Source organism: Pieris brassicae, chromosome 3, assembly GCF_905147105.1.
Source record: "Pieris brassicae chromosome 3, ilPieBrab1.1, whole genome shotgun sequence".
NCBI classification, from domain to species: domain Eukaryota; kingdom Metazoa; phylum Arthropoda; class Insecta; order Lepidoptera; family Pieridae; genus Pieris; species Pieris brassicae.
This window is the reverse complement of record NC_059667.1, coordinates 17,863,414-17,884,856: the sequence shown is the minus strand read 5'-3', so window position 1 is coordinate 17,884,856 and position 21,443 is coordinate 17,863,414. Positions and strand designations below refer to the sequence as shown.

Sequence of the window (21,443 nt, the reverse complement as noted above, 5' to 3'; positions counted from 1 at the left end):
TCTTTAACAATAAACATAAATTAATTAATTACGTGTCAAAGAAATTATAGAATAAATTAAAAAAGAATTGACTGATTGATGACATTGTATTTTCCATTTATTTCAATTTTTTAAATCTTAATGCTTGTAATGCAAACAATATTTAAAATTGTTTTTACTATAAGAATGTTCTCCTTGACTTTACTTCCTAGGTTCGAAATTCGTTGCTAGTGTGTGGGCCAAAGCCTAACCTTAAAGGTGAACGCGTGCTAATTGTGGTGACGGACTTAGGCCGGTGTATATACGGCTATGAAATATTTATTTTCTGTTTTGATATTGACCACCTTGATATTACCGGTTTGCGTGCTGTTCGCATTACCGTTTACATTGTAAGTGGATGCTCCTATTTCACCACGAAGGGGTGTACTACGGGCTACGTATCGTAGTATACGGATTTCTTATTATTAATGGAGCTTGATGTGAAGGTTGTGGATGATTATGTATATATTAAGAAGGGCGACTTAAAAGAGTGACGAAGAGTTTATTGGGAATTGTTCTAGTCCATTCTACGCCATTGGACTGGCAGTAAAACAAATTTAGAAGCGATTTACCTATTTGAATAAATTATATTTTGAATTGTCGTGTTTGTTTAACGTAACAAAGTAATTTATACGGTTACTGTAAACTGTAAAAGGGTAGCTCTTAAACACTTTCTATATATTATATTTTAACTTCGTAATTATATATTAGGAAGATTGGTATACACTCAATTAATTTACCTTAATTGATCTTTTTTTTTATTTGCCTTTAATAAGTGATAGGATAATATCAATATTGAATTTTTAACAATTTATTATTTTACTCAATAATATTCCTTGTAAACATAAACAGACAAATTATTTGGACAACAGGGGCTTAAACACGCCTTAGGGTTGAGACGTGAACTTTTAACAATTAGGATAACACTCATCTTAGTTATGGTTTAATAAATTTAAATTAACTAGTCGAAAGTCTAATTAATAAAAAAACAACATAGTTAATGGATTAAATCATATAGTTTTAACTATTTATTACTTTCACCAAGGAAATGAAAGTAAGCTCCAATGGGATGTAAAATCTAGAATTGTGTGAATTTGCGTAATGTATTCTTGCCTGCATCCCAGCAGATGTTCCAAATATATGTGCATATTATTTTGTAATCTACAAAAGCTCTGCTACAATGCAATTGTTTTATTAAGTTTTTTTAAGTCTCGGTATTTTTGAGGCATACCTATTTGTAGCAATGCTATTCTTCCTGAGTGGAAATTCTGTGGTGTATATTGTGTAATGTGGACATTGTGGTTACTACATTAAATAAGCCAGAAGAAATTATTTTACGACAATTAACCGCATTGCCATAAAATTTTGTACATAATTATTTATGTATTGTAATTTCAAGAAATTTTTATTATTAGTTTTATAAATGTCTGAGAATGTCTGTGACATTAATAATGAATAACTTTTCCCAAATAAATAATTGCAAATAAGTTCATTTACAGAAGAAAATGAAACAAGTGCAAGTACTATTTCTTGACCAAATTCTAGAATTTATACAATCACTCTGAAACGACCCGCTTAGTTACAGACCATTATGCATTCGCAACTATAAACTTGACCATTTTCAAATGTGATACGCTAATATACTATCTAAGCCTTTGAAATAGAATCTAAAAGACCTTGCATCTACTTTTCTAAGTGCACCAATCTATTCCGCTCACAGGACAGCCAATTTCGTTTTCTGAACATTCATTGTAAAGAAGCGTTTATTCTGCGAAAAAATGTGATTTAAGTTATATTTATTCTATTGCACCTATTACGTTTTGCATTTAAAACCTATTGCTATCTTTATATATTATGTATTATTATGTAAATATTTTGTAGTATATATTATGTAAATATTTGAATTATTTGGTTCCCTTCAATTGACTTTCAATTGAATCAAAATCACAGTACAACTTAAGGTTTGGGTCTGTCCAATCTTGTTCAGTTTTATCAAACCAAAAATATTTGCCTTTGACCGATTGTTCAATATCCAGAGCCAAATAAACAGGTGTGTCAGCTGCTTCATCCAAAGTAAAATTACCGCAGCCTTTAGTCATGTTAGTTTTTATGAACCCAGGATGTAAAGAGTTAATTGATATATTTTTTCCTATTTCTTTCTGTTGAATTCTTGTTAACGCACAAACTGCAATTTTAGAAATTCTGTATGAAAGAATTCTGTCTTCTACAAAGTCATTGTAATCAATAGTATTATTTTTCACTGACTGCAGGAACCAATTGAGAAAATCATTGATATCGTCACGTTTTAAATTATCCTTGGTAAGTCGTTCAATCCAATACCTATTCCTTAAGTTTGATATATGTCCACAATCACTTGAAATATTTATAATTCGGCCATTATCTTTTATGATAGGGTAAATATATTCTTCACTTAACAATATACCATTATAATTAATATCAATAATGTATTTTGAATCTTCATACGTAGTTTTATAAAAATCTTCATTAATTACACCAGCATTATTGATTAAAATGTCTATTCCACCGTAGTTTTTCTTTAAATAATCGGCAAAGTTTTTCATACTTTCTTTATTATTCACTTCGAGTTGATGAAATTTAGGGAAACAGCCTTCTGTATTTAGCTCTTGTACAGCTTTTTGACCACGTTGAATGTCTCTGGCAGTAAGATATACAACACCAACACCCCGTTTACATAATTCCTTAACAATTTCAAATCCAATACCCTTATTGGATCCGGTAACAATAGCAATCTTGTTTTCCATCTTTTATAAGAATGTCTTTTACCAGTAACAGTACACAGTATTGAGATTTTTGTGATATTGCGACACTCGTCTTAATTCATTAGTAATTAACTGTCAGTTTATTTTATGAGATAGTGTTATTTATACAATGGAAATAATATAAAGGTTATCTGCTCGGTTATTATAAAACTGCTGTATCATGATTAATATGTATAAGCAAAATTGTATTATTATCAGAATAAGGCTTAGGATAAACGCCATATTATATAGGGAAAAATCTCTAATATAATAAATACAAAATTAGAAATACTTTTTTTGAGCTAAAATGATAAGATTTAATATTTAATTACTTCTACCAATGCCCGTTCAAATTCTTCAAATGGATCTACCCAATCTACTTCAGTTTTGTCGTACCAATTTCCCTTTGACGGACTGATCAATATCAAGAGCTATAAACACAGGTTAACACACTTACCTTCACCCACCGTCAAATCCCCACTTCCGTGGGTCTTGTTGTTGTTTCATCATTCCTCGGGTTAGCCGAATTGAAATCCCTCCTATTAACCTCATTTTCTGCACTCTAGTTAGTGCAGAAACTTTCGAAACCCTGTATGCCATAATGGTGTTTACATGTTTGTCTTTTGCGTTCCACCCAGTCGTTATTTTAATTATTTTTTGTGTATCCCCAATCTCTGGATATATTGATAACTCCACCATTATCTATTATAAGCGGAAAGAAATATTTCTGCATTAAAAAAGTTCCATGGACGTCAACATCTATAGAGATTTTCTATTAGATCTATTTACTTTATGATAGTTAGCATCAAATAGGCCCGCACTGTTTATCAAAATATCTAGACCATCATGGATTGCCTTCACAAAATCGGCAAATGTTTTGACACTATCAGCATCAGTGACTTCATGTCACTTGTGCTGGTGTAAATTAGGTTTATAACCTTCTTTTTCTAAACTTGTAACTGCTTCTTTTCCGCGTTGTATGTCTATTGAGGTAAGGTTAACCACTTCAACATTACTTTTACATAATTCTCTAACAATTCCAAAACCAAGGACTTATTTGCACCAGTACACTACGGTAATTTTCGAAGCCATTATCGCGACTGATATGCTATATTACTGAAGGCTTCATATGAGTTAATAAGTTCATTACTTTATTTCTGCTGTTTCTGTTTCTGTTACATGTCGCAGCATAAATCTAGTAGTGAAACTAATTAGGCAATTATATGAAGGCAAAAACCATAAGTTCTCTCGTCGTTATGTGTTTTGTTCTAACTTACAGGTCACGGCTAAAATTTGTCTCGCATTCAGATGTCTATTTCTGGTCAATTGTACTCGTTTATAGTGAAAAACTGACTGCTTAGAATATATTGCTAGATAGACGTGAAGGGAACTAGTTCCTAAAAGGGCTCATTGCAAGCATTGTAGCCCCAGTTTCTATAAAGTAATTAGATGAGGAACTTTATAATTTAAAAAAAAACTTTAACAAATTTATTTTACTTACTAACATTATAATTTATATAAATTTACAGAAATTTTTTTTAAATAGTTTTGGTCCACATTTTGGCAACAATTGAGTTCAAATCAAGTTAAAAGTAGTATTATTTGAAATGAAAATATCGTTTCGTTTTCTTAAATAGAACGCATTAACGAACAATTTTCTATTAGAAAGGTTGAATGTCCGTTACACCTTCAACCCTTTTTAATTACTCCAGTAAGGATTACAGCTAGATTACAAAACAAATTTATATCCACTCTCTTAACGAATTGTTTCAAGTAACGAATTGCCGGAAGGCACTCGCGTGCGTTGAACATTCAGGTAATTTTACATTTTAAACTGTATTTATTGGTTAATAGGAGTTACTTTAAGTTGTTTCTCATATTTGAGTTGAACATTGTTCAATTTAGCCATGCTGTTTACAAACGTTACAAGATTATCAAGCGCTTTGATGAATAATTGCTACCTTTTGACGGCGTATGCACGACCGATTCGTTTTAAAATTGTTTAAAATTTAATTTTAAATTCAATTACTTGATCGCAATCTTTTACGTGACAAAAATATAAAAACAAGAAATTTTATGAACACGTTTCTGCGATTAACAACCTGTAGTTAAGATTTGTCGTGATTGTGTTACTTCTCGTAATGGCGATCAAAAATGTGGTACCTCTACAATTGTGATTGGTGGTGGTGGTTCTACAATTTACAACGTTAATTACTTTCAACTACAAGTAATAAATATATATAATAAAACTGGAATTAATTTTAATTTTGAACTTTAATTTTTTTTTGTAATTATAATTACTTATATAAGTGAAAAATTGTTGTAATATAATTTAGAGATTTTAAAACACTTTCGATGCCGACTATAAATAGGAAATGGTCCGATAGAACGAATTATCAAGACAATGGTTATTACCAGCCCGTCAGAAAGCGGTAGTTATAATGTATGAAAGATCTAATATTTCGACAACTGTGTTTTATTCTACGAGTATTAAGTGAGCCTACAAAATATACAGACTGTTAAATAAGAAATTATTTTCCTATAACAATAATTTCATTTACTTAAAATTATAGCTTTGAAACAATGCTCTATTTTAATAAAGCCAATATCGGAAATATTAGTGATTAGATTTGAACTCTCTGACTTTTCACATACATAAATATCTGTAAATCACCCAAAATATTACCAGAAACGAAAGCCTTACAAGTAGGTAAGGTAGGTAACCAACATATAACAAGGCTTTCGGCTCCAAATAGAAAGAAACAAGGGGCTCGATGTACGCAATTATGGTATTGTATAGTGCGTCGCGTCTTGTATAGTGTACCAAACTGAAGACCATACAAAATTTGAAACCTCTTGTTTGACAATACAATTCTAGAATTCAGAATTCAAGGAAGAATGTATTAAATTAATTATTGTTTATAGAACTGTTTGGAGCGGCACTTTGGCTTTGCTCCAGGTCTTGCTTGACTAATTTAGTTAAGTGACGAGTTACCAGTATATTTCCGTTTAGGATTAAATTTGTGTATAAGCTAATTTGAAATTATTATATTATATTTCCATTTTGGACAAATTTTATGTCTTATTAAGATTTGCAGTGTAACATAATTGCAGATCTTTTAACTGGCAAACAGCATTTTTATACTTAATGACTATTACTAACTAACATAATAAAAACTATGACGTTATGATTATAAAAAAGCGAGAAATATATATGATAACTTATTGCAATATTTTGGCGATAGCTCTGTTTGTAAGAGAACATTTTTTCAATTCAATTTCGGGGAAAAATTTGTTGGCTAATTTACACATAGGCATAACAGAGTTAGATTACATATACAATATTGGAGATCATATTGGTTAACCATAAATAAAAAAGTTCGGGAATTTACAGTGTTGAGCAGTGTTGGCTACGGCGTGCGACTCTCATCCTGGAGCTGTGCACCACTGAACTTTCTTTATATGTGCGCATTTAATATTCGCTCGAAGAAACCGGCTTGCCTTACACTCAAAAAGTCAACAGCGTGCGTCAGGCAAAGAAGGCTGATCATCTATCTTCAGAATGACTTCAAAAGGGTTAAAAGCTTGTTTTTTTAAATAAACTTGAACATAACACTTTTATAGTTGAAAGACCCGCGAGCTTAGGGCCTATATCGCGTATTAAGGGGAATAAGCAGAGGCTCTAAAAAAAGGAGATAATAACACACTTATGAAATGTGGAAATGCTTTCGAACACAAAATTATACGTTTTCCCATCTTATACCTTATGTAGGTGTGCGGTGCGCTTAGAATGCTCGCGGACTGATTTGTGGGACAAATATTTTTGACACGATACGAGTATTCCTTGAGATTTAAGAAAAAATCCTTAATCCCATCGAAGGATAGATATCCGCAATAATTACCTGTCCTAGTTGAATTGATTTCAAAGTCTTCTCAGTTAAACGTCTTCCGCTCTCGGCATATTTGTTATATCGAGGGAGAAGATACGCTTGGTACCCAAAACTCGCGGGCTACAAGCAAGGTAACTTTCTTTATTATATACTACGTGTAGTCTTAAATTAAATTCAGTTCATTCCTAGTTAAAACTAAATTACATAATTGCAATACTGTGAATAGTAAAATTGCTTACAAATGATTAGTCCAACACTTTTAGTTTTCAGTTAAATCTTTATCATATTATTCGAAATTAAAGTACAATAGTATAATTATTATGTGAAAATAAAGTATTTTGTAAAAAAATAATGTCTTATTGTGACTTTTGTGTATATAAACACAATGTATGTAAACACAAACATTTAATAATAATAATAACCTTTATTTATCTTCTCACAAAAACTTCATACATAAAATAGTTACAGCTATTTATTATTGTACATTTTTTTCTTCTTCTATTGAACGAAATGCTTGTTTGTGAGAATGATGCCTGCTAAAGCTATTTGTAAGTATATACCGAAATTAGTCTGGTCGATTTTACTAGTTTTCATTATACCTTAGAGTGTTGTACTTAGAACTAACGATTTCAAATGGAACCTCTTCAAACGCACCTCGAACAACGTCAAATCTATTTAGTTGCAAGTTCAGTTACCTACTTTGAACTACGTTTTCGAGTCTGCAGAATGATATTGAAATTAATCCATTTATTTTTTATTTTTCATACTTATGCTGATTTATCTGGTTAGATAACAGTGTTGGTCTCAGGTGACTATGAAACTTCTTACGGTTAAGTCGAAGTAAGAAGTAGAAATGGGGAGAAATTGGCTGTGTCAAAAATCAATCTGGAACTGTTAAGGAAAGACACCTTTTGTATGGCTATTAAGGTTTACAATCATTTACCAAAATAATTAAAAGATCTTCCGACTAGACTCTTTAAAACCCGACTTGGTGTATTATTTTTGGAAAAAATGTATTATTCAATAAATGATTATTTGCGTGAGACAATGTAGTTGATATAAATTTAATAACGTTTGATATGATATGTACGATACAAATAATACAAAAATTGATCAATTCATATGACTAATAATGTAAAACTCCTTTAAAGACAAGTTTGCGCGCCATTGTGTGTGGCAGAATATGCGAACTTACTATTACTTAAACATTTACCATCTTCTTGCAATAAATTATTATCATTAAGTAAAACTATAACTGCAACTGGTATCTTTTGGACAATTTGACGGCGCCTAGGTGGTGGCTCTATAAGAATAATTAATATCATTCATGCAAAAATCTGGCCCTTTAAATACTATAGCAACATTGGATAATAATATTAATAATTGTATCTACAATAGTAGAACATGTTTATTAATGTAATTCGGTTACAGGAAGGAGGTAATGGTTTGTGTAATTTACATAGGCACGTGAATATTATATTGCACGATCTCAATTAATATTAAATAATTGTTAGGCAGGCTGTCGGCAACCTTTGGCCTCTTGCCACTGACATGTTATAACGTTTCGGTTTCATACTACAATATTTGTAAATCAAGGTACAGTTGAATTTCATTGATATTTGATTTTATGACAGCTTTCAGTAACAATGCGATTGTTTTAATTTTATGTTTTAAATATAAATAATTTTACATACAATTTAATGTGCAATCTACGTGTATGATTAACGTATGTATTATTAAACAATTAGTGTCTACTTCAGAAATCATTTGATTCTAGAAGTAGATGAGTAATTTGTAAGGAGTTTGATATTCCTTGTGGCAACGCACATGTGACACTGGCTTACATCTATAGTGATGGTTATCCTTCAGCCTTGAATTTTGTACAAGTACAAGTTTATTTCATCGAGTAACTAAAAATAAGTATTAATAATAATATATAATGTCCAATAAATTATAAATATTTTTTCAACTCGGACTCTTTCCTAAAATATTTGCATATGTATTTCTCGCGCTCTTAATAAGTCTGATGTTTCTGTAACATTACAATAAATAACCTAAAACAGTGCTTTCCAAATGTAAAAAATATATAGTTTAATGATAAAAATCAAGCAACAGCAAGATATTATAAGTGACAAATAAACAAGTATAGAGCAACAACTGTCAGATGTCAAACCGAAAACAGTCTATAAAAAACACGCCGTGCTATTAAACGCTTCGCAAACAATTAAATATTCCAGCCAGAGGCATAACAGTTTCCACTGAGATTTGCATAGTTGAATGTTGATTAGCAGTAAAACACAGAATTCGGTCAAATTCTACTATTAAGTATTCGTTAATTACATATTAATGCACAAAACCGCTGAGCTTTGGCGACATCAAAATTCCTGAGGGCGTTAGTGTTAACGTTTGTGAATGTTAAAACTTTGGTAACGACTTAAATTTCAATAATCTTAATGTTCTATGCAGCTATGATGGGTAAAAATATTACAGATGTTGCAAATTTTTGAGGAGTTTTCCGATTTAGGTAGAAAAATATAGTTTTGCTTAATACTAGGTGTAGTAGCGGAAGTTCTATGCCATGCACATAGTAAATAAGGAGTGTCAAGTGAAGACTAATGAACCTATTACATGGAAGAAAATTAATATAAAGTATACCGGACGTCCATAGACTATGGAACATCAAGGGAAAGCATCTTAATTATTAGATGGGCTATTTTGCTGAAAGATGATGTGATTTTATTTCAAGTCCTCGTGTGGTAATCGAACCGACTCAAATGTGAAAAAAGCAACCCCTTACTTTTGTATGTCAATCAAGAGAATGGACAAAAAATAACATTTTTTCAATTACAATTCTTGACGAGAATTCTCATTCGAATACAGTTTATTCTATACAGGATTCGTCGTTTATTCTCTCATCTACATCTTCCTCTGCCAGCGTCGTAATGCTAGTTGGATCAATGCATTGTGACCTCAGTGGCTTCGATTACATTTATTTATTTATCTAAATATATATTGTTACAGGTACTAAAACTAGGTTTTTAGATATATTTACTAACCAAAATGGATGTTTATTATATAAAGTCACTAAAAAGGTTTGATTTGATAAAGACAATCTTAGCAAAACAAGTTTCAAATCGAAGACGTGACTTACTTGTTAAGAACAATTGAAAATAATAAACACATAAATTCACAGTTTAAGAACTAAAGTCTTCATGATGTAAAAATACTACGCTACAGTTTGCACCGTTATTATCTCAACGATGTAATTACTGTACTTCTTACCTCTTATCCTAATTAGGGTACGGAAAAGACTTAAGACAACGGATACAAAATACACTTTTAATGAGACAGACCTTCAGACGTAATTCTTATTTTAAATTAAAGAATGGTTTCAAAACCAACAATTATACGTTCGTTTCACTTTTGACCGTGTCTTGCCTTACTGGAAGTGGTAGATTCATTTAATCTGTGATGTTGAAGACTTTTCTATAATTTATGTACAAAAAGTCTATCAACGTTCTTCTATACTTCCTATATACTTCTGCGCTAACAATTGTGAGTACTTATTTATGAATAGATAAGCGTGCGACCTTGAGGTGTAGACAACCAGACCCAAGAAATGGATCGTTCTTTATCTGTGCATATTTAAAAAAAAAAAAAAGAAACGGCTGTTACAGTAAAAAAATAATGTGTCAAACACATGTTTATCACTTCACTAAAAAGCTTAATCAAAGAAATTGACGCGTAAATGTGCCTTGTGCTCCGTGATAACTGGTTGAGAGATTGTGTTAACACAATAACACAATACAAATACACAAGTGTAAATAATTCATTTAAGCATTAGCATGATTCCGTTACATTACATCAATGATCTCTCTCTCTCTATGCAAAGCTATCTAAATATTCAATTGTCAGGTTGAGTAAGCTGTATCGTTGCGTGTTTCTTACGTTCCGAGTGCTTGTGAAAGAAAATGTAGGCAGGCAGTGAGTTTACATTAGAACTCCAATTGTTTAAAAATAATTACAAAATTCGTTGAAATATGAGTAATATAAAATTTTTCTACGCTAAAAGTAGGTATATGGTACACGCTCGATTCATCAAACTTGCTTTCTAAATGAAAAATCACAGACTGGATTAACATGCTTTGTCTTAAATATATGAAATACCATCGGACACTACTATAATGCTCATATCAAACGACGATAGTCAAGAAAATGTCGTTTGTATAGAATTAGTAAAAAAAATCGTATTAATCAGGTACATGTAACCTTAAGAAATCACTTTTTAAACGGATTGAAGCTATGTAATATAAACATAGTTTTATTATTATAAACTTGTAATTATTTACATAATTTTAAATTTAATTTTTTTCCGACGTTTCGCGTACTTTACAGCGTGTGACGGTGACTGAAGACAAAAGGTATTGAATGTCAAAAGTATCACAGCTGTAGAGAAAGTTGTGTTATCTGTATTTATTTCCCCGAAGTTGATATCGACTAAAAGATGAAGGTATTTTTCAAAAACGACTCACGGTGTCCTCTATTTTCGCGGATTGTTAAATTTAAAATTATATAAATAATTATAAGTTTATATTAATAATACATAGTTTCAATCCATTTAAAAAGTGTTTTCTTAATGTGTAAAAGCTATGTCAACAAAAGACAATACTATGTACATGTAACCTTGTAAACAGCAGGTCGCTGAATAAAACCCAAAAATCCAAGTAAATCTCCAGCTGTACGCAGTATGAGTGTGGTCGCTAGGAAGCGTTAAGCACAATGCAGATTTAAAATTCCATTTCCTCGTACGTGATCACGTAACTTCCGCATCGGATTCGTGCAAATCGGCGAGCCACTGTTTGCAACTCGCTTACAGGATGTGACGTCATTTACCCCATAATAAAAGTGCTTTTGCTTCGGATTTACCCTATATGTGAACTTTTTTTTACATTTGATATCCGAGGTGGAAATGCATTTGCGCATTAAAGTTACAGGGGTATATGTAACTCGACCCCTAGAATCTCTACTGTTTAGAGAATGGGTGAGCAATACCCACTAAAACCACCATTCTACTGGGGTCTCAACGGCATGTTACGCTCAAAATCTCCGCAGCAGTAAGCACCACGTAGGAGGTAGGAGATGGACCTATCTTCTCCTATCTACTCCGCGTCTTCTAATTCTAGGATTCGTCCTAGAGCGCTCCCTCTCTCTTTCTGTTGTCTCCTTCTGTGAGCAAGTAATGCTTTCTATACCTACCTCGTAACTGTCGACCATTTTTGAATAACTCAAAGCAGAGCAAAATTGTTACCCATTGCAGAACAAACATTATGACATACGTGAGACCACCGCCGCACGATGTCATGCATGTACAGCACTTGCACAAGCCGAAAGTTTAGGGTACCACTTCTAATTGCCTCTACCGCCTCTACCGTTCTATGCCCCGCTGTGGGATCAGCTAAGTCTTCATACTATTTTTGTCTCTTTTTCCTTAACACCAGAGTAAATACCTTCAAGCCTCGAACTATTGCAAATTTAAGACAAATATATATTTTTCTAATTTAGAGTTTTATTATTGAAGTGAAGCTTCTTTATCGGCATTGTAAAAAAAAATACCGTCACATTTTTCGGTTACGCGTCACATTATTCCGTTACGCGCCATCTTTTTCTTGTCCCTACCACAGTTGATTCGAAGAGGTTCGAAGGCATTCATAACAAAAATATATACTGACGATAACAATGATAGTAATCATTCTATTACAATTAATGAAATTCTGTAAAAATCTTTGTAGTAATAAGGTAAAAGGAAATAATTGTATTATTTTTATTCATGTCTATGACAATAAAAGCCTTTTGTTACACTTTATCTTATTTAACCAATTTCTGTAAAGTTGCATATCGAAAAATAAGGTATATAGATATACTAGTGTACACATTACTAAGATCTTATATATTAATTATACTGGGTACCAGCAATAAGGGCTTAATAATAAAAATTATCTTTAATATATTATACTGGGTGGATTTTCCACCAGATGGGCCGGTTTTGGTGATAAGCGTGTCCTGTTACTCATAGGCCTCTTCCAGCTTCTACCATTCTTTTCTAATATTAGCTCTTCTTGTCCAAATTGAGCCTCTTATTATCTTTATATCTTCTACTCATCTCTTGCTCTGTCTTACTTTTTAATAAGTAAGGAATATTAGTAAGGGTTAAAAATAAAACTTTTAATAATAAACTAAAAGTTTCATTGAGAAGTAGAGCGAACAATGAAACGAACTTTTCGAATGTAGGAAATTATCTGTATCCTTAAGAAGTCCTAAACAAACTAACAAAATTATTTTATTTGACATCCGGGTCCATTTTTAATAAGCACTACTAGTTTTTACTTAGACTTCAAGGGTATTTGAAAACTTTCCTTAATATATTATAAGCGATAATCTTGAGATAACTTTGGGTACTCTATGGTAAAATATCAGTACAAGTGCGAGCAATAAGGATTATATGTATATTTAAAAAAAAATGTAATATATATCTAGTTATGTGATTTATTGATATACCAGATTAATCTATTGCAAGCAATTGTAGTAACCTATTATCCCAAATATACTCATACCGGTAAAGATTCTTCCTTCTACTAGGAATATAATGTCAAAAATATATAAAGATACTAAATAATATTAAAATAACAAATGTCAAACTAATTATTAGTATTATAAATGGAGTAATCTAATATTTGTTATTGACGCTATTGAATTTAGATAATACAGAAATATACTATGAGTGACTTGAATGGTGTAGCATTACAGGCTCCTGTTTATTACACAAGGAGCCATCCTTGTGGGTAATTTGTAAGAATACAAATTGATAACTCGATTAATGAAGAGTTTTGAAGTGCTAAGAAGCATTCCATTTAGAACCAACCTGCGAAGAGAAAGTAAATAATAAATATCGTTTAAGCGATAAACTTTGGTGAAAAACAAATAATATTTTTTAAATCATTGTGCAGATGTTTTGAATTTCTTGTTTATTCCTAATCGTTGGCGTCGTATTGCTTCCGCTTCTTTCATCGATTGATATAGTAAAATTAAATTTCTTCTGGCAAATTAAAATTTCAATGCCGGCTGATGCAGTTCTGTTTCTTAATCTTTTTTTTAGTAAAGTTGCTATAAAAAATTAATAAAACGAAAAATAAAAGTAATATACGTCTTGCATTGTGCCCTAAAATTAAAGTGGCAATAAGCGGGGAAAGAACATTATGGAAAGAACCAAGGGGAAGAACGAAAAAAAGGCACCCCAGAAAAAGGTGGATAGAAGATATAGAAACGTTAGCAGGAAGTGAATGGAGAAAGAAAGCCATGGATAGAGAAATTAGGAAAAAAAGCTGAAGAACCCCTTTCTTCAGCTTTTTTCGATTAGTGGTACTGAAGGCACAAAAAAACATTAAACTGTGTAACTGTATTATTAAAATTTGTATAGATTGTAAATAAACGGCGTTCATCATTATTATTAGAGACTTACTGTCGCAAGTATTGAAGTACTGACCATTAAGTCCTCAATTTAAAAACTCCACAATTTAAAAAAAAACAGTTGTCTTGCATTGGATTTTGATATGGAAACCCATATACGCAGAAATGGATACTAATTTGGTGAATATTGGTCTAAATGTGATGAGATGTAGAAATTATTGCTCACTAGCTGTGCCCTTTTAGTTTAATTTTGTCGAAGCGTTATATACTTATTAAATGCCTTACGCGATAGATAGTGTTTTAGAAACACACTCTTCAACTTTATTATATTACAAACAGCATTCTCTTGTACTTTAAACCATATCTAACAAATACTCAACCTCGATGAATATTTCGTTAGGATAGGATTAAGGGGTGTTTAAATAGAACTGATTAAAGGCTACTGTACCATGATTATACTTAGCGTTACAGTTCTGGCCCGATTGGATTTTTGGTAAAAAGTTTGTTTTTGCATTATGATGTCATGGAGATGTTTCAGTTGATAATGTTGTTTGCGTCACGCAACTTTGAGGTCATATATTTCTAAGCTTTCAAATCAAAATTAGTAAGTCAAAACTAGGTTGTGTCTGGTATAGGCATCGTGCCAGCTAGCTTGCGAGGTAAGACTACAGAATAATGCCGGCTGGCCCATATCCCTTGCGCTTGCCCTTCGCGCAAGTCCAATGGTGGGATACAACAAGTTAGAGGTAAGGAGGGACCTTACTATCACATATTTTTTAAGGTCCTTGGAGGCAAAATATATAATGCGAAAATGTTGGGGAGACTGGGGCTGCGTGTGCCAAATAATCACTCTCGGCGTGGTAAGCGATCGCAATTGCTGGCAGTGTCTGGGGCGCGTACGTACTTAGAGAAGCACCATTTACGCGTGTCTTGTGCACCCTAAATGTTATTGCTTGTGAGACAGATGTTTTTATTTGCACACTGGCTGAATTCACAAGAATTGCATTATTTATAAAATGGTTTAGATTTTAGTTTTTACTTGTTATGTTTATATTATGTTTTTAATTTAGTTTTCTATTGCATTAGTATTAAGTTACTGTAAAAATAGGAAATAAATAAATAAAAGTCCGCACCTGGATTTGCCAAAAAATTACAGAACTCCAATATCACCGTTGGTTGGTAAACGCGGACAGCAGATAGTCTTACTCTCAGCAGTTTAGCCGCTAGTAACAAAGCGACTTCTAAACCTCAACAGAACTTATCTCAAAACAATGATAGAGACAATTACGAGCCACTGTCTCCTAAATAAACATTATTTTGTCCTAGGCGCGACAAACAGCCCCACTGGACGTGGGGCTGTTTCAGCTAAGAGCAATCAGTCACCAACGTAGTTTTGGAATACACCTTATAAGTATACATTAAGTTAAGTTAGTACGAATAAATTATATTTAATTAGAATTGTCAAGAATGAATAGGAAATTTTATAATAAAGTGTTTTACTTAAAAAAGTAATTAACATTAATTACTGTAATGCAAAAAGTGTTTTAAGAGAATAGGACTTCTAAATGATATATTACGAAGATTTGTATACACTAAATTAATTTACATAATTTAAATAATGTTTGCTTTATGTATTTTTTTTATTTTTAATAATTCATTGAGACCTATTACTGAACTCTTTTAGGACCGCATTAAGATGGTCCTTGTAGAGATAAATAAAAAAAAAATATTTGGACTAGGGGTTTAACAAGGGTTAAGATGTGAACTTTTAACAATTAGGTTAACACTCATCAACAAGTCGAAATGATAATTAATAAAAAAAAAGTTATTGGATAAAATCATATTGTTTTAATTATTTATTACTTTCAACAAGGAAATGAAAGTATTCTCCAATTTGATATAAAATGGAGTGAATAAAAATATAATTGTGTGATTTTGCATGCATCCCAGCAGATGTTCCAAAGACTAAAAAGACAAAGACTACAAAAGTCTTTTTTTAGTAGACTGAGGCAGACCTATTTGTAGCAATTGTATTCTTCCCGAATGCAAAATCTGGTGTATATATACCGTGTTATATGGACACTGTATTTAATAAGCTTGAAGAATTTTTGACACTGTGTTTCCATTTAATATATAATTATTTTTGTAGCGTAAATTCAAGTATTTTTTTTTAGTTTAATAAATTAACTTTCGATTTAAACATGAAAATAAAAGTTGTTTAAACAAATTAATGTATGATAAAAGCAACCCGCTTATTTACCATTATGCATTCGCAACTATAAGCTTGACCACTTCTCAAAAGTCATTGTAATCAATAGTATTATTTTTCACTGACGGCAGGAATCAATTAAGAAAATCATTGACGTTATCATCATGCGTCGAAGTCTTTAATTATCCTTCGTATGTCGCACAATCCAATACCTATTGTTTAAGTTTGAGACATGTCAACAATCACATGTAATATTTATAATTCGGCCATTATCTTTTATAATTCTTCACTTAACAATAGACTATAATAATTAATATGAATAATGTATTCCATATCTTCGTATGAAGTCTTTTAAAAATCTTCATTAATTACACCGGAATTAATTAAAGTCTCTATTTCACTGTAGTTTTTTTTTAATTAATCGGCAGAGTTTTTAATAGTTTCTTTATTATTTACTTTGAATTCATGAAATTTAAGGAAACAGTATTCTGCTCTTGTACAGCTTTTTGACCACGTTGAATGTCTCTGGCAGTAAGATATACAACACCAACACCCCGTTTACATAATTCCTTAACAATTCCAAATCCAATACCCTTATTGGATCCGGTAACAATAGCAATCTTGTTTTCCATTTTTCATAAAAATGGTCTTTTACCAGTAACCAGTACCCAGTATTAGGGAGTTTTATGTTATATTGCGACATTCGTCTTAATTAATTTGCCTTTATACGAGATATTGTTATTTATACAATGAAACAAAGGTAATGGCTATCTGCTCGTTAGTAATAAAACTGCTGTATCATGATTAATATGTTTAAGCAAAATTCTATTATTATCAGAATTAAAGCAGAATAAGACTAAACATAATAATGAGATAAACGCCATATTATGCAGGAAAAAATATAATAATTTTTATTGAGCTAAAACAATAAGATTTAATATTTAATTACTTCGGCCAATGCTCGTTCAAAGTCTTCAAATGGAACTACAAGATTTAAACTGTGATCTGCCCAATCAACTTCAGTTTTGTCGTACCAAATAAATTTCCCTTTGACGGACTGATCAATATCAAGAGCTACAAACACAGGTGTAACACTGGCTTCACTCACCGTCAAATCCCCACTTCCGTGGGACATACTCGTTTTAACATACCCCGGGTTAACCGAATTAATTGAAATACCTCTATTAACCTCATTTTGCTGCACTCTAGTTAGTGCAGACACTGCAACTTTCGCTACTCTGTAAGCCATAACGGTGTTTTCAAAAAAGTCTTCCTTTTTTAGCGTATTGTTTTTAATAGAATTCAAAAACCAATCAACAAAGGCACAGACATCCTCCAATTTGATATCCTTTTTAGTTAAGCGTTTCACCCAGTCGGCATTTTGAATATTTTTTATATGTCCCCAATCACTGGATATATTGATAACTCTACCATTATCTCTTAGTAGCGGAAAGAAATATTTCTGCATTAAAATTATTCCATGGACGTCGACATCTATAATTTTCTTGGCATCTTCATAGCTTACTTTATAGTAGTTCGCATCAAATAGGCCTGCATTATTTATCAAAATATCTAGACCATCATGGTTTGCCTTCACAAAATCGGCAAATGTTTTGACACTATCTTCATCAGTGACGTCAAGCTGGTGTAACTTAGGTTTATAACCTTCTTTTTCTAAACTTGTTACTGCATCTTTTCCGCGTTGTATGTCTCTTGAGGTAAGGTAAACCACTTCAACATTTCTTTTACATAATTCTCTAACAATTCCAAAACCAAGGCCTTTATTTGCACCAGTTACTATGGCAATTTTCGAAGCCATTATCGCGACTAAATATGGAATATTACTGAAGGTTTCATATGATTTAATAAGTTTTTATACCTCTAAATGCTGTTTTTTTTTGTATATACTTTACGTAAATGACAAATATGAGTGTCAAAAATAATTACAGAAAAAGTAAAAGGAATGTATGATAACGTTACGGCAGTTCACAATTAATATTCATATTACCGTAAATTACAAGCACATACTGTGGGATAAGTGTTTATCATGGACTTTACTTAATACATAATGAAACCCAAGTTTTAGTACAGCTATTAGATATTTTTCACTGAGGCGGATTCTTTGTGTCGATTGTAATGCAAGACATGTCGCAGCACGACTCTAATAGCGAAACGAATTAGGCAATTATCAAGACAATAACCATAAATTATCTGGTCGTTATGTGTTTTGTACTAACTTGGAGGCCACGGCTCAAATTCATCTCGTATTCAGAATATTTTTGGTGACATGATCTGTATGGTCTTGTTGTGTTGCTAGGTAGACGTGAAGGAATTAAGTTCCTAAAAGGACTCATTGCAACAATTTTTTACTTACTGTATCATTATAATAACATTTAGTATGTTTTTTTCAAGCTAATTACTTTATTTACATGATACTATAATTAATATAAAGTACAAAAAATGTATTATATGGTTTTGTTCCACATTTAGGTCACTATTAGTTTAAATATTTAGCTAACTCTAATAGATTGGAAACAATTTTTTAATAAAGTTAAAAGTAGTATAATTCGAAATGAAAATATATTTAAGTATGTTTTCGTTTTCTTAAGTGGAACGCTTTAACTAACAATTTTCTATTAGAAAGGTTGATTGCCATTCTAATAGAAAATTGTTAGTTAAAGCGTTACACCTGCAGGCCTGTTGACCTGTAACACAGGTACTTACCTTAAACCAGCATCAGTCTCACACAAACAAGCACTTCCTTCTATTATAAATAACTGTTGCTTAATGGGGTGACTATGTGGGGTATGTAAGTTTTTCTGAGAAAAATATAGATTATGATTCTTACCTCAACCCTTTTAATTGCGTTGAACATTTAGCAAATTATACATTTTAAAACGTATTTTTTGATATATAGGAGTAAATTTAAGTTGTTTTGCATATTTCAGTTGAACATTGTTCTTTGAGCCTTGCTGTTTACATACATTATAAGATTATCAAGCGCTTTGATGACAATTGCTACCTTACCTTACCGTACGTACAACCGATTCGTTTTAAAATTGCTTAAAATTTAATTTTAAATTTAATAATTTGATCGCAATATTTCACGTGACAGGAATATAAAAAGAACAATAAATTTTATGTACGCGTTTCTGCGATTTACAACCAGTAATTAAGATTTGTTATGATTGTGTGTTACCTCTAATAATGGTGATCAAAAATGTGGTACCTATTAAATCTACAATTTATACGTTAATTGCTTTCTACTACACGTAATATTAAACTACTATAAATTTTAGTAATTATAATTACTTATTAGCTAAAAATTATGTAACACAAAGAACGGTTCGGTGGCAGTCGATACACAATCTTATATCTTCAATATCTTCTTACCAGGAAGAAAGGCACACAATATTATCAGCTGTAAGGATTTGGAGAAATTCTATTAGTTTGGGAACAAAGAGAGAGTCTCTCACTATGATAACTATTATATATATATATATATATATATATATAAATATATATATATATATATATTTATAAAACGCACTAAACACTCACTATAAAATTCTAAATAGCGGACGTAACTATTATCAATTATAATTAACAAAAAGTATATATCAAAATAAAAATGTGTCTAACGTAACCCGAGTAAATCTCAACAATGACTCGACTAATAAATATGACGATCGGCCGAGATAAAATATTTGGGATTTCAAAATCTTAAATCGAAATTTCTCATCAAAAATTCTTAAATCGAAATTATGTATTTCGAACAGTGAAAAATTAATATTGGTCTGTATGTACTGAGATGTAGAAAATTTGCTTACTTGCTTTTTTATACTGAGTATATGTATTCCTCCATACACAGCGTTATAGTAACAAACTTTTCTCATTATTATATTAGAACAGCGTTCTCTTGTACTTCAAACCATGTCTAACAACTCAACCTTGATGAATATTTCGTTAGGATAGGATTAAGGGGTGTTTAAATGGAACTGATGAAAGGCTACCGCACCGTGATTATTCTTAGCGTTATAGTTCTGGCCCGATTGTAATTTGGGTCAAAAGCTTTTATAAATGGTATTACGATTTGAGTGTTTTTGCATTATGATGCATGGAGGTGTTTCTGTTGATAACGATTTTTTTTATTTTTGTGTCACAAAACTTTGGGGTCATACATTTCGAAGCTTTCAAATCATAATTAATAAGTCATAACTAGACTGTGTCTGATATATGTAGGCATCGTGCCGACGAGCTTGCGAGGAGAGGCTCCAGAATGATGCAGCCTACGGCTGGCCCGTACCTGCTCCATACCTTGCCCTTCTCGCAAGTGCGAACATGGTTTCGCCAAAGATCTACAGATTTCCACCATCACCGATGATCGTGCCGATAAGCTAATACAAACTCGGAATAAACCCATCAACTGATCAACCTCAAAACTTATATTTGTCCAATTTTCAATCATTCTTGAGTTATATATATATATATATATATATATAAGTGTACACGACTTTCTTAAAGATATATAAATTTAGAGACACGTAAACAGAACATTATAGGAACTAGTTAGATACTACTTACTAGGTAGATAGGTCTTTATTCGATTTTTTTCTTTTATTTAGAAGTTTCGGTCTTAACACCAAATAGATGGAGTACGAGCTATATGTGAGATATGCTGTGTACTTGTAAGCAAATGAAATATAGGATAGTAATGCTGTTAAATAACTATGACCGCCTATAAATAGACATTCATCTTATCTATATGTTATTAAAATATATTATATTTTAATTAAATTATAATATATATACAATATATTATAATTAATTTTAAATAAGTTAACCTCGTGTTAGTTTTTTGGTCTTATATAGCTATAAATTTTAGAAATATCAGCAACAGGTTGTGCACAGAATGCTGATCACCAACTATCTTTAAAAATATATATTTATATATGTACGTGCCCCAAATCCTATGGAGTGGTATGCTAAATGATAATCTTAAATATAATTATTGCTTTACTATTAAACTGTTTTACAAAGAAAAATGAATTTACTTCTACTAGTAAGATAACTGCAACCTCC

General features: G+C 31.5%; 2 protein-coding genes across 2 annotated transcripts; both read right to left on the bottom strand.

The window, feature by feature from the left end:
- Window positions 1–1,539: 1,539 nt before the first annotated feature.
- On the bottom strand, window positions 1,540–2,888 carry LOC123707670 (carbonyl reductase [NADPH] 3-like). The gene has a single exon (XM_045657941.1). The coding sequence runs from the start codon at window positions 2,799–2,801 to the stop codon at window positions 1,923–1,925; it is 879 nt and encodes a 292-aa protein (XP_045513897.1). The 5' UTR covers window positions 2,802–2,888; the 3' UTR covers window positions 1,540–1,922.
- Window positions 2,889–17,246: 14,358 nt separating this feature from the next.
- LOC123707700 (carbonyl reductase [NADPH] 3-like) lies at window positions 17,247–18,731 on the bottom strand. The gene has a single exon (XM_045657980.1). It carries the CDS (start codon window positions 18,178–18,180, stop codon window positions 17,296–17,298), a length of 885 nt encoding a protein of 294 aa, XP_045513936.1. The 5' UTR covers window positions 18,181–18,731; the 3' UTR covers window positions 17,247–17,295.
- Between the last annotated feature and the right edge of the window lie 2,712 nt (window positions 18,732–21,443).